The following is a 12,238-nucleotide window of genomic DNA, read 5'->3' as shown; positions in this document are numbered from 1 at the left end:
ATAAACAGTCATGTGCAGCACACAGTCAGATACGAGTTCATTGGTTCACGTTAATACCTTAACAACACAAAACAGCGTGATTCTAAAAACAACACTGAAATATTCTGATACCCCATCAATCCCAAATTATACATATACGACTGAGGGGGCAAAATTTAGTCTCTTAGATCAATATTTCACCAGTAATGTGAAACAGTACTCTATTGGTGCACTTTTGCAGTTTGCTTTTGCATCACTTTTTCTAGGGTACAAGTGTGCAAAAAGTGCTAATGCCCCTCCTTTTACTTCGAAGTGACAACCCACCCCTCACACCACCCCAACTTCTTCAGTGCCTTTCATCTCTCTCTGCCTCGGGTGATGATTTGGGAGACAAGAGAGGCTTCTATATTTAGCAACAAAACCTCCCTGAGAAAAAATACTGTTCACGGGTAGTTGATGTATAGACCATTTTAAGACGGTCTAAGGAAGTGACGTCTTTTTGTTCCTTGAACATTTCCTGCTAGATGCAAATTCAAACTGCATTCCAAACTGAATAAATCCCCCTCCTAAGGGCACTTTGAAGGGAGAACAATCATGATAGTCATGCTGTAAGATCGCTTCAAACTGAATTTCCAATAAAAATGTCTTAAAAGTGAGTTCTGAATGACCCTTATTTTTTAGCCCTACACCTTTTAGCCTTTCAAAGCTCTCACATTAGAAGGTAAAGTCTTCGAAGGGAATAGGGCATAGGAATGATCACTTCTGAATGGAAAGCACCTTTATGGCACTTAATTCATAGTGACTTTAACACGATTAAATTTAGCACAATTGTCATAAAATGCCATTTTTAAAATGTGGACCATGTTGTTTGTTGGCTGGATGTTCCCTGGATGTCTGGATGGATCCGAAAAAGCAAAGAATGAAAGGGACACGTGAACCTCTTCAGTAAAGTGAGATGGCTGGATGGATATGTGCTGTACTAACAACTGTAGCACACATCTCTTCTCTGGTTGGTGAATGAAATTTATGCCAACTAATTGTGAGTTTGAGAGGTAGAGCTCTAAAATTGACTATAGCTCCAATTATAATGAATGAAGCTGCACAAGTCATTAACTTTTACATTTAGTCATTTATCAGACCCAGTTAGAGACAAAAAAAGTATTTTTATCATTAAAAAGAAATCCTTAGCTTGTCCGTAGGTCACGTAGACAGCCTTATAGAACAGCTTCATTGATTATAACAGAAGTGATCCAATATTCTCAACCTCTCTGCTTAGGAAATAATTGTGAGCATCTAAACTACGATACAATTTCATCACCTCTTTCACGTAGACATGCTCATATCAACAACACGTCTGGATAAGTCACTTCAGGTAAACATTTGATGTTCTTTTTGTTGACTCAGAGTCTTACATAAAGAATCCGGTAATGACACCTCATTGTTTATTTTCAGTTTTTGCAAATATCTCATTTGTTTTGTTTTAGCTAGACTCTATAAGGATGTGCTAGTCATTTATTTTATTTTGACAGTTCTGGGTTGCCGCTACCGGAAATGCTTCAGGGCCAGACATGCGCAGTAGTGTTCTAATTCCTTTGTTATTGTTTACGTCCTTGAAATGGTCTATAAGTTATCCATGGATTTTTTTTTTTTTTTTTTTAACGAACTTTAATGAAATTTCTTTTATTTATTTTTTTTAGGTTAAAATTAACATTAATCTATAAGTGAAAGTGTATATCTTAGGTTCTGCAACTGGTTAACTGGTTACCATTTCTTTTAAGTTTTCCACCATTCTTTATCACCTTTTGCATTCACTAGTTCATTTGAAATGGTCCTGCGGTGTGATAACTGAATTTTTAAAGCACACATATTTCATGTAGTCTCTCAAATAATAAAAGGTTGTGACGAGGAGGAGGGCTAATCAGCCGGGGGGAATAAAGACAAGAAGGAGGCGTCAGTTCGAGAGAGAGAGAGACGCACGTGGCCACGCTGCATGTTTGTTTATGTTGGTTTTAAGTTTACCATTAAACTTTATGTTTAATGTTCAGCCAGTACCCGCCTCCTCCTTGCCCTTCTTTTAACTGTTACAGTGGTGCCGAAACCTGGGATGGTGGAGGAATGTGCTGTCGCAGAGTCCTTGCCGCTTCCGTCCGCCAAATATGGTCGCTGCTGGCCGCCGAGAGCCGGAGGAACCACGGCCATCCGCCGAAGAAGGGGAGGAGCGGTTCCGTCCGCCAGGGGCCAGAGGAGGAGTGGTTCCGTCCGCCGGGGGAGGAGCGAGCTGGAGTCCGCCAGAGGATGGAGGAGCGGTTGAGGACCGGGCGACAGCGCGTCCGGGAGCCAGCGAACAAGTTTTTCTCTCTCTCCTCTCTCTATCTCTGTCGCTACGCCTCGCTATTTCCCTCTCACCTTTCCCTCCCCTCGTCTCTCCCAGGGCTCCAGAAAGGCGGAAAGGCAACGCATTCATTTTATATATATATATATATATATAAAAGAATATATCTTTTTTAGTTTAGTTCTCAATAGTGTCAGAAAAATAATCCTCATTCAAGACAAATTCTCTGAAAAGAAGTCTTATTATTTAATGCAACTCTACTTCTCAAAATGTATCTTGTTGTAAACATGTTTAGATATTTTTATAAGAAAACAAGACAAAAATACTAATTAAGACAATTTTCTTTTAGTATGAATTATACCATGTAAAACCGCAGGACATGTCAAATTCCCAAAAGTATTTAATGTCGGCCACATATCACAGTGCATCCATTAGTTTTCTGTTCTCTTGTCGGTCAATATATTCCACGTACACTACCTGGAATCTTGAGTACAGCTGGCGTTCATGAGCAGACTGAACTCATTGACTGATGTCTCACTGTGAACAGATCAGCAGACTGAATGTCTATGCGAGCTCTAATTAAGAACTGACTCACAGTCTCTGACTATCTTATGGCTGCAGTAATATGAATGTTTCTGTGGGAGTCACACAGAGGTGAGATGCTCGGGACATGGAGTGCAGAAAACATCTCGCCTCATGGTACATAGATCTATCCATTCATTCACTAAGACATTGCCCTTTTCTTGTAAATTTAATGTGCTACAACTAATGTAACAAGTGATTTTCATGTATGGTAAATTGTAAAAAAAAGTCATCATTTACTAAACCTTATGTTGTTTCAAACCCAATGAACTTTCTTTCTTCCGTGAGTAAATCATGACAGAATTTTCAATATGGGGAACTATTCCTTTTAACACAGCTAGATTTTTCTATGTTTCTATGCATGTAGTGTATAATATGTTGAAGAAAAGTTCAATGAAGTCTCAGAGGAAGAACGAAAACTGTCCTCAACTTTATGTGCTGTACCTTCTCTCTTCATGCCCATGGCCAAACACTTCTGATAGCGGCAATACTGGCAGCGGTTGCGCTGGCGTTTGTCGATAATACAGTCCTTGTTGTCTCGGCATGTGTAGGTCAGGTCCTTGCGCACAGTCCTCTTAAAGAAACCCTTGCATCCCTCACAGCTGTACACACCATAGTGTTTACCTGGGAAGAGCATTGGGCAAAAACCACATTAAAAATCAGAAATTTACTCTACCACACTGGACATACGTATGTTTTTCATGATCTTAAAAACCTTTTGATCTCAAGGCTTATGCTTAAATGCTTGAAATTAGTTTTGTACAAAACATTTTAAAGGGATAGTTTACCCAAAAATGAATATTCTCTCATCATTTACTCACCCTCATGCCATCCCAGATGTGTATGACTTACTTTCTTCTGCTAAAAACAAACAGAGATTTTTAGAAGAATATCTCAGCTCTGTAGGTCCATACAATGCAAGTGAATGGTTGCCAGACCTTTCAAGCTCCAAAATGCACATAAATGCAGCATAAAATGAATCCACACGACTCCGGTGGTTAAATACATATCTTCAGATGCGATATAATAGGTCAATATTTTTACAATAAATCTCCAATTTCACGTTCACATTCTGAAAGTGAAAGTGGAGATTTATAGTAAAAAGGATTGAAATATTGATCTGTTTCTCACCCACATCTATTATATCGCTTCTGAAGATATGGATTTAACCACTGGAGTCGTATGGATTAGTTTTATGTTTCCTTTATGTGATTTTTGGAGCTTCAAAGGTCTGGCAACCATTCACTTGCATTGAAAGGATCTACAATGCGGAGATATTCTTCTAAAAATCTTCGTTTGTGTTCTGCAGAAGAAGAAAGTCATTCACATATGGGATGGCAAGAAATGGAGTAATGTTTGGGTGAACTGTCCCTTTAAATGTATATCCAGCTATATTATCAGAAGTGTTTTGAAGTGTACTGGTACCTGAGGAGCGGTCGCCGCAGATGGCACAGATGTGTTTGGTAAGGGAGAGGGGGGTGCCCGAGGGCTGAGCTGGCACCTTCATCACACCGTTGATGCCCAGCGGTGGCTTGATGTCTTCTGAGCTACTGACAGAGTTCATGGGCGAGTTCAGCTGCAAAATATACACAAAAAAACAACCAGGGATGGATTAAATACCAGTCCGATTGGGCCATTGCCCAGGGGCCTCAAAACCCAAAGGGCCCTGAGCTCTAAATCAATTATTTATTTATTTTGATGTTCCTGTTATAAATCCATGTGAATGTCAGCCTTATGTGAAATACTATTTGTTCGGCCGAATGCGTGCTGGACGACAGCAGCATGAGCACAGACATTCGAGTGCGCGCTCAGGGAATCTCTGTCTCACAGGTGCAGTGTGTTTACTTGAAGGACTACAGAGAACAGCATCTGATTTACAAAACGCTTTCAAACACAAATGTAAGGTGCACTTTATCCTGACTGCGTACAAAGCTGATGGTTTAAATTCATATAAGTGACAGCATTCGTGCAACAGTATAGAGGACTTTAAAATGTTTAAGTCCTGCATGCAATTAATGCTTAATACCCTAAAAATGTGCACAGTAACCTTTTGTAATATTTTGTTAACCGAGTTCATGAACGGTTATTGTGTTATTTGACGGGAGTCAGAACTCGGGAATAAAGAACGTTTATTGCCATGGATGCGTCAAACACAATCTCAGATAGCAAGGAATAAAATACACAGTGAGTTATGAGCCAAAATAGCACAATACATGATCTTCAAATGATAAAATCACATTAAATTCGAACAAAAATAATCTCTGTCACTGCCTGCAACATAGGCCAACATAGGCCTATTCTTAATAAATGGAAAATGTGCAATTCTGCCCGGGCATGTTCACTTTCCATAAGGCAATGAATGCTATAGGACTTCTTCGGGATGCTTTGATTTTTAAATTATTCAGCATTTAACTGGTGTAATTATTGTCTGCACACCAGAGCAAAAGGGGAGAAAACACATTGGTTCACCGTATACAAAGCGCTGAATCTTTTCCAATGATTCCATTTTCCAATGGTGAAGCAGAACACAGGTGTCTAGAAATGCGTTAATAAATATTTTAAATTAATTTTAAGTTAACAGTGTATAAAACAATGTGACGTTCCTGCACAACGAATTGTAAAACAGAATGCAGGTGTCTTGAGATGCTTTTATAAATATTAAAGTTCTTTTAAACTTCACAGTGAGTTGTGGCACAACGATCAAAGACATCCGTCCAGTGAATGTTCACATGGCCTCGACGCACGTGTGAACATTCTGTAACTCGCCCTATAGCCTACTTGAAAAACTGACCCGAACCTGGTTTGTCGGGTACCGTCGGACTCAGATTGGGTTGAAGACCTCTACACATGAGCAGAATAACCGAATAGTGACTTTGGTATTCGAATACCATGCACATCCCTATTAATAACTCATGATTTTGGATCGGTACATAATTGGCCGTGCAAAACATTGCTCCAAACTTTTCTTCCATCAATTTGAAAAATCTAACCAAATCTGGCAAGCATCCTCTAGCGCATAAAAGTGAATGTAGTCACATGACACGTCATGGGGGGCCTGCATGGTGTACCAGCCCATGGGCCTCTCAGTTCTTAATCTGTCCTTGCACACAACACATTATTTAGACACATGTCAACATATAAGCTCTGAGGGCCTGGCTAAGAGTTCACAAGAGGCCTGAGTTCTCTGTCCATTACAGCAGAACAAAGCCAAGCTCAACCCAATGGGCCAGCTTTAAGATCTCAAATTGATTTTGTGCTGTGAGACCGAAGTTATATTATTTGATTTGATTACAACAAGCCTAATTCTCTCCCTATGCAACCCTCTCCCGGTCCCTCTCCTCCTATCTCTCAATGCAAGTACAAGCAATAGATGCTGAATGTGTCCCCAGCCTCATTTCTACATTTCCAGCATCATCAGTGCAAATGTTCTATGCTGGGATGTCGGCATCTAAAATATTTAGCAGGTTAGTGGAATAAAGGGTTCTGTTTCTTATTTTCTCTTTCTCTCCAAGTTAAAATATCAGTTCACGCATGCATATTTTGAATGAGAACCACAACAATATACTTGAAATCCTGAGAAGATGACGGCTAAACAAGTTGAACAGTGATTTATCAGAAGTGTTTATTAATCAACGTGAGCAAACAGTACTTCCATCGATCCTGTCTGTTATTTTTTTTTTTTTTTTATCTTTCCGGGGTGATGAAACAATTGTGCAATAAGCAATCCCAAAAGCAGGCAAATCTTGTACATTTCACTCTGTAACCATTGATATTCAATGATACAATTAAATTCTATCTGTCACATGTGGGTTTTGAGCAAATAAATTTTGCCGAAGGAAAAACATAACACTTGCTTTTCTTTTCAACAGGGTTGAACTGAATACTACCAGATATTGCCTGCAGAAATTTAATGTAAGACTTGTTTCGAAAAGGGTCTCACATGGTGTCACACCACTATTACAGATACAGCCAATAATCACCATTTAAACCATCTTACATGAAGAGTTTTCTGAAAGCTTTAGGCCATATAGACTCATGTGAGCCGAGCCTTCATACTGAGATCCTCCATAGCCTTGTTCACATGCTGTAGCGAGAGCACCTCTAACAGTCAAACTAGCAGGAGGGGCCTGATAAAGACCCCATTTAGATCGAAAGGAGCACTGTCACTTCCCATGTCACAGCACGTGTTAATGTGAGTGTGTGAGACTGGCAGACTTGCTAGACTTCTCCAGAGTGTCATATAGCCTGAGGACACTAGACACAGACAGACCACTGCAACCCCACCTAACTAAGACACATGGCTAAAAGACACACAGTTAAAGGCACAATCTACCTCTAGGAGATAAAAGAAAAGATTTGTGGCTTCTGTTCTTCCTTTTCATAATCCCTTCTTCTTTTTTTTACAATGTGATTGTACTTACACATTTTAGGTGGATGTTCATAACTGTCTGTTTTTCCCCCCATTGTATTCCTCCCATTGTTTAAGATATTCTTGTTTTCACAAGCAATTTGAATCTTGTAATTTCTGACATTGTTAACATGGTACTTTTGTTGGGTAAATATTCATATTCTTGTTCCTTGCCCTTCATTGTTTTTGTTTTATTTCTGTTAATCACATTTTGTGTTCATTTTTAGTAGTTGTTTCTTACAATGTTGGAATGTTCCCTGTCCTACTGCAGAAAATTTTAAGGAATATTCCGGGTTCAACTGAAGTAAAAACTTACAATGGAAGTAAATGGGGCCAATTTTTGGATGGTTTAAAGGCAGAAATGTGAAGCTTAAAAATGTATAAAAGTACTTCCATTAATTCTTCTGTTACAACATCTGTATTATTTGAGCTATAAAGTTGTTTAAATCATTGTTTTTATGGTCGTTTTAGGGTTTGCGGTGTTACGTAGTCATGGCAACAAAGCTGTAAAATTTGATATAACTTTGTCATGGTCCTGTCACTCTGTCAGTGTTTCATTGTATGTCTTTGTGTGAGCGCATGGTTTCAGTTGAATTCCCTGCCATGCGCTCTTCGGTCTGTTGTGTTTCATGTCCGGAGCATGGTGTCTGGATCCTGACTTCCTGTCTGGTTCGTTTCGGGCTGTGTCGGGATCCGGACACTCATGCTCCATGTTCTGTCTGTTATTGACGTGGGTGCATTGTGCTTGTGTCATCTTGGAGGCATGCACTCATGTCAATAGTTTTCTCTGTACTCTCATGAACACGGGTGCACCTCAAGTTGCGTTGAATTCTTTGGGTAAAATGAGTAACTATTATTACTTACATTTTTTATATATTCATTGGCCTAAACAGAAAGTTATTAGGCTGTTATAAGTCACATATAAAACCTCAAAATTAACCATATATATTATTATACAGTTACTACTACTAAAACCACGTTACCATATGGATACTACAGTAATGCTCTAGTAAACCCACGGTTAATTGTATCAAAACCTTGGTTACTGCCAAAAAAAACAAACAAAAAAAAACATGGTTACTACAGTCATGGTTACTAGTCATGGTTAATACAATATTACTACAGTAAATCCATGGTAAGTTTTCATAAGAGTATCATTTATTAACCAGGATTAAAGATCATTATCAATGTTTTAACAACTCTGAATTTAAATAAACCCATAAAAATGTTCACACAAGCCCATTATAATACATGTCACGTCTAGGTTTGTCATTACTTAGTGTGAATAACTCCAGATGCTGTTTTTCTGTCATTACCTCAGGAAAGCATTGCTCCCTATTTGAACTAGCATTATGACTGAAAGGGTGAGCGCTGTCTGTGACTGCTAGTGTATTTTAGCATTTCTGGAGCGTCAAGATGGGTGGAAGAAAAAATAGTTCCGGTGCCATGCAACAATTCGCTCATAATTCTTTTTTTCCACTTCGAAGCTAATGAGATGCATTAATATTCATGTAATCTAAATACTAAGATCACTTGTTTAAAAAAAAACAAAAAACATCTGAATCGATTTTTTAATGTGAGGATCGATATTCTTGATACCACATCAGAATCGGAAGTATCGATACTTTAGTATCGATCCGCCCATCCCTATCGTCTTGTGTGCTTCAGTCGGTCTAGTTGGTCGGTCACATTGCATGTTGGTTCTGTTCCCCTGCCCATTTCTGTTTTCGGTCCGGTCGGCCCTGTCTCCAGTTTCCCTTGCCCCAACCTGGATTATTAACTTTGTGTTTTCCCCCTTCAGGGTAGTGTATGTTTATTGTTTTTTCCTCCTTGTGGGAGTTTTTTGTTGGATTTTGTGTTTTATTTTTTGTATTAAATAAACCATTATTTTTTACTCTGCGTTTGGGTCCTGAGCCTCTTTGATCGTGACATAACTTTACACAGAAAAGGTTAGTAAGCGATTTCATTACAATAATAGCATGGTTTTTTTGTTTGTTTGTTTTTTACGTTTTGTGGCTATACTTTTGAAACAGTGAGTATTTCCATTTTAAGTGCCTCACTGTAACCCAGATTTTTTCTTTTTTTCCTTTCTTTTAAAAAAAAAAAAAAAAAAAGAGTTGTATTGAACCTGGAATACACAAGGTCCATGTCATTACACTGATCATCACCACATTATTTAGAGAGATGTTGCTAAGCCTTAAAAGGATAGTTCACCCAAAAATGAAAATTGTCTCATTTACTCACCCTCATGCCATCCCAGATATGTATGACTTTCTTTCTTCTGCTGAACACAAACAAAGATTGTAGAAAAAAAAAAAAAAGGATGTAAATATTGAGCTGTATCTCAATCACACCTATTATATCACTTCTGAAGATATTATATCACAACTGGAGTAATATGGATTACTTTTATGCTGCCTTTATATGATTTTTGGAGCTGAGATATTTTTCTAAAAATCTTTGTGTTCTGCAAAAGACAGTCTTACACATCTGGGATGGCATGAGGGTGAGTAAATGATGAGATAATTTTCTATCCCTTTAATGCTTAATCAAACAGAAACACCAAAAATCAAATGCACGTTGATACATCCACAAAATATAGCAAAACAAACACACATTTTCTATCAAAGCGAATGTATATGAATCTTTGTCAAGAAGATGATTAACACTTCTGAAAAGGGCTCTTGTTTCATTAAGTATGATGATAAACTGTATCCTTCAAAAAACTAAATGTGGACAATAGCCCCTGTACTTCCACTATGTTTGATTTATGATGTCACAAATGGTCACTGTCCTTGAAAAACACTGAAGGAACACAAGGCTGCAGGGGCTGTAACAAAACAGCCAACTCTAATGTAGAGATGTGTTAATGGTGAGTGAACAAAGAGAGAGGAGGGGCAGCATTTATTCACAATGAATTGTGCCTCCTGATAGCGTTGTTTATTTGCATGTGCAGTCTGTGCGGTTTTAGCATGTAATTCACTAAAACATCATTCAGGTAACGGCATAAACACAGCCGAAAATTGTACTGTTTAATGCAAATTACAACCCGGAACTCCACTTTATAATCCACAATATTATTAATTGCTTCAGGTAAATAGCACTCACTTTTTTGAATATGCCCCATTTTTCAAGAGCCTAATTTACATAAATAGAAGGCGTGTTTGCGGTGAGAATAATGACAATGACTTAATTTAAATATAAACAGTGCAGTGCTATTTTAGCGCATTTAGTGCTTGGTTAAACTGGATTGCATTGAAATACCATGCACCAAAATGTGCCGCAACTGTTAAGTGAATTTGTCTCTCAGTTTTTCACATGTAACACATGCACACACAAATGTAAGGTTTGTGTTAGTTCACACACAAAAGCAGCTGTTTTGCTGGACAGACAAGCTTAAAATGAGCCTCTTTGTCTTCATTTCATACCTTTTGTTTCTCTCTTTCACTGAAAATCTGGAGTTCTTGTTTTCCTCAGGCTGCACTATCAGACGACCCTATCTCAGTATGGCTATTTTCAACATGCAACTCAATCTGCCCAAACTCCCTCTACATGCTGTATTTGTTTGTGTGTGTGTGTGTTACAGAAGGATTAAAGGGACTGTAAATAGAATAATCCTCCCTCCCATACATGATCACACACACTCTTTGAGGAGTAGGGTGTCAGACAAGTGCCCCTCATAAAAAGGGCATGCCCAGCCAGCCGTGCTGTGACACCTAAGCTCTACGGGATGTGGGTGGGTGGGGGTGGCGGTCCAAAAATGTAAGATGCAATATGCACACAGACACACTATGTAGGCAAACTGCCAAACTAATTGTTGGCAGGGGTCAAGAGGTCATTCTATGAACCTGCGTTAGGACTGGACATTCAGTTTGTTTGAATACTTAAAGCTGGCCTGTAATTGGTCAGTAATTGGTCAGCCTCACCAACCTTTCACATCAGCTAATTTCTTTTGAGATTTAGATTATCCAAATTAAAATTCAATTACTTTAATTGTAAGTTTAACCAGGGGTCCTAACCAGGGACCTTATAAGTTTCCAGTGACATCCTATGTGTCTGTCCACAGTGAATGTGAAAATGCTTCCACAGTCACTTCCAATCAGAGCATATTTGAAGTTGTTTAATGTACAGTTATAAGTGAGACTTTGGACCAGTGACATTTCATCTTGTGCGGAGCTACCCAGTGTGACACCTCAGAAATGTCCTGACTATTATTGCAAATAAGGGGCAGGATTTAGCCCATGGACTGCTAGTTGGCACACCCTGTCATAGAACAAATGTGGAAGTGCATATAACGCTTTTAGAAAACACAAATACACACTCGTATCACACATGGGGCTTTCAAGCACGCATGTCATGGCTTGTTTTTATCAAGTGCGTTGGAGAAGCAATTGTGCTGAGCAAGAGGGACAGAGAGTCAGCACCTCTGTGGTTGAAAAACGTAACAGGGTCAGAGTGTGTTGACTCATGGGACAGAACATGAGTCTTGACCTTAAAAATTTTCTAAGAAAGGAAGTTGTGGTGGATCGAATCAAAAGGTACTTAGCAGCTTATCTTGATAAGACTGTTTAACTGCCCTGCCTATGTGCGATTACGCTATAGAGGCTGACACAACTTGCCTAGCGTTCTTCTACTACATTCTTCTGAATTCAAAGTTAGTGAGGCATTTAAGAGGTGCAATGAATTTTGTCTCAAAGCCTCAATTAAATCTGTCACTCAATAATGATAAATCATATTGCATGGTATAGACGTACACTATGTTTCAAAAATGTATATTCACATGACGTTAGATTCGAAAATTGATTAGTTAAAAGTTTAGTTCAGAAAGCTCTTAAAGTATGTCCCTACGGACTCCCAAGGTCAGTCTGCAACTTCAGTTAAAGTTCAAAATCTCCTCTCCTTGGAAAAAGCACATGATACTCTGCCTTGAAAGTTCA

At 38.7% G+C, this 12,238-nt stretch overlaps 1 protein-coding gene across 2 annotated transcripts in view; it reads right to left on the bottom strand.

Moving 5' to 3' along the window:
• LOC127428944 (retinoic acid receptor RXR-alpha-A-like) overlaps positions 1 to 12,238 on the bottom strand; it is a 162,327-nt gene that overhangs the window by 29,640 nt on the left and 120,449 nt on the right. For both annotated transcript variants that reach the window (XM_051677641.1, XM_051677642.1), the window contains exons 4-5: positions 4,319 to 4,469; positions 3,338 to 3,517 (exon numbers count right to left, since the gene is read on the bottom strand). In XM_051677641.1, the coding sequence (XP_051533601.1) occupies positions 3,338 to 3,517; positions 4,319 to 4,469 (331 nt within the window). The remainder of the gene's footprint in view (positions 1 to 3,337; positions 3,518 to 4,318; positions 4,470 to 12,238) is intronic.

Source organism: Myxocyprinus asiaticus, chromosome 38 (genome assembly GCF_019703515.2).
Source record: "Myxocyprinus asiaticus isolate MX2 ecotype Aquarium Trade chromosome 38, UBuf_Myxa_2, whole genome shotgun sequence".
Lineage (NCBI taxonomy): Eukaryota > Metazoa > Chordata > Actinopteri > Cypriniformes > Catostomidae > Myxocyprinus > Myxocyprinus asiaticus.
The sequence above is the reverse complement of the archived record's forward strand: the minus strand, read 5'-3'. Positions and strand labels throughout refer to the sequence as shown.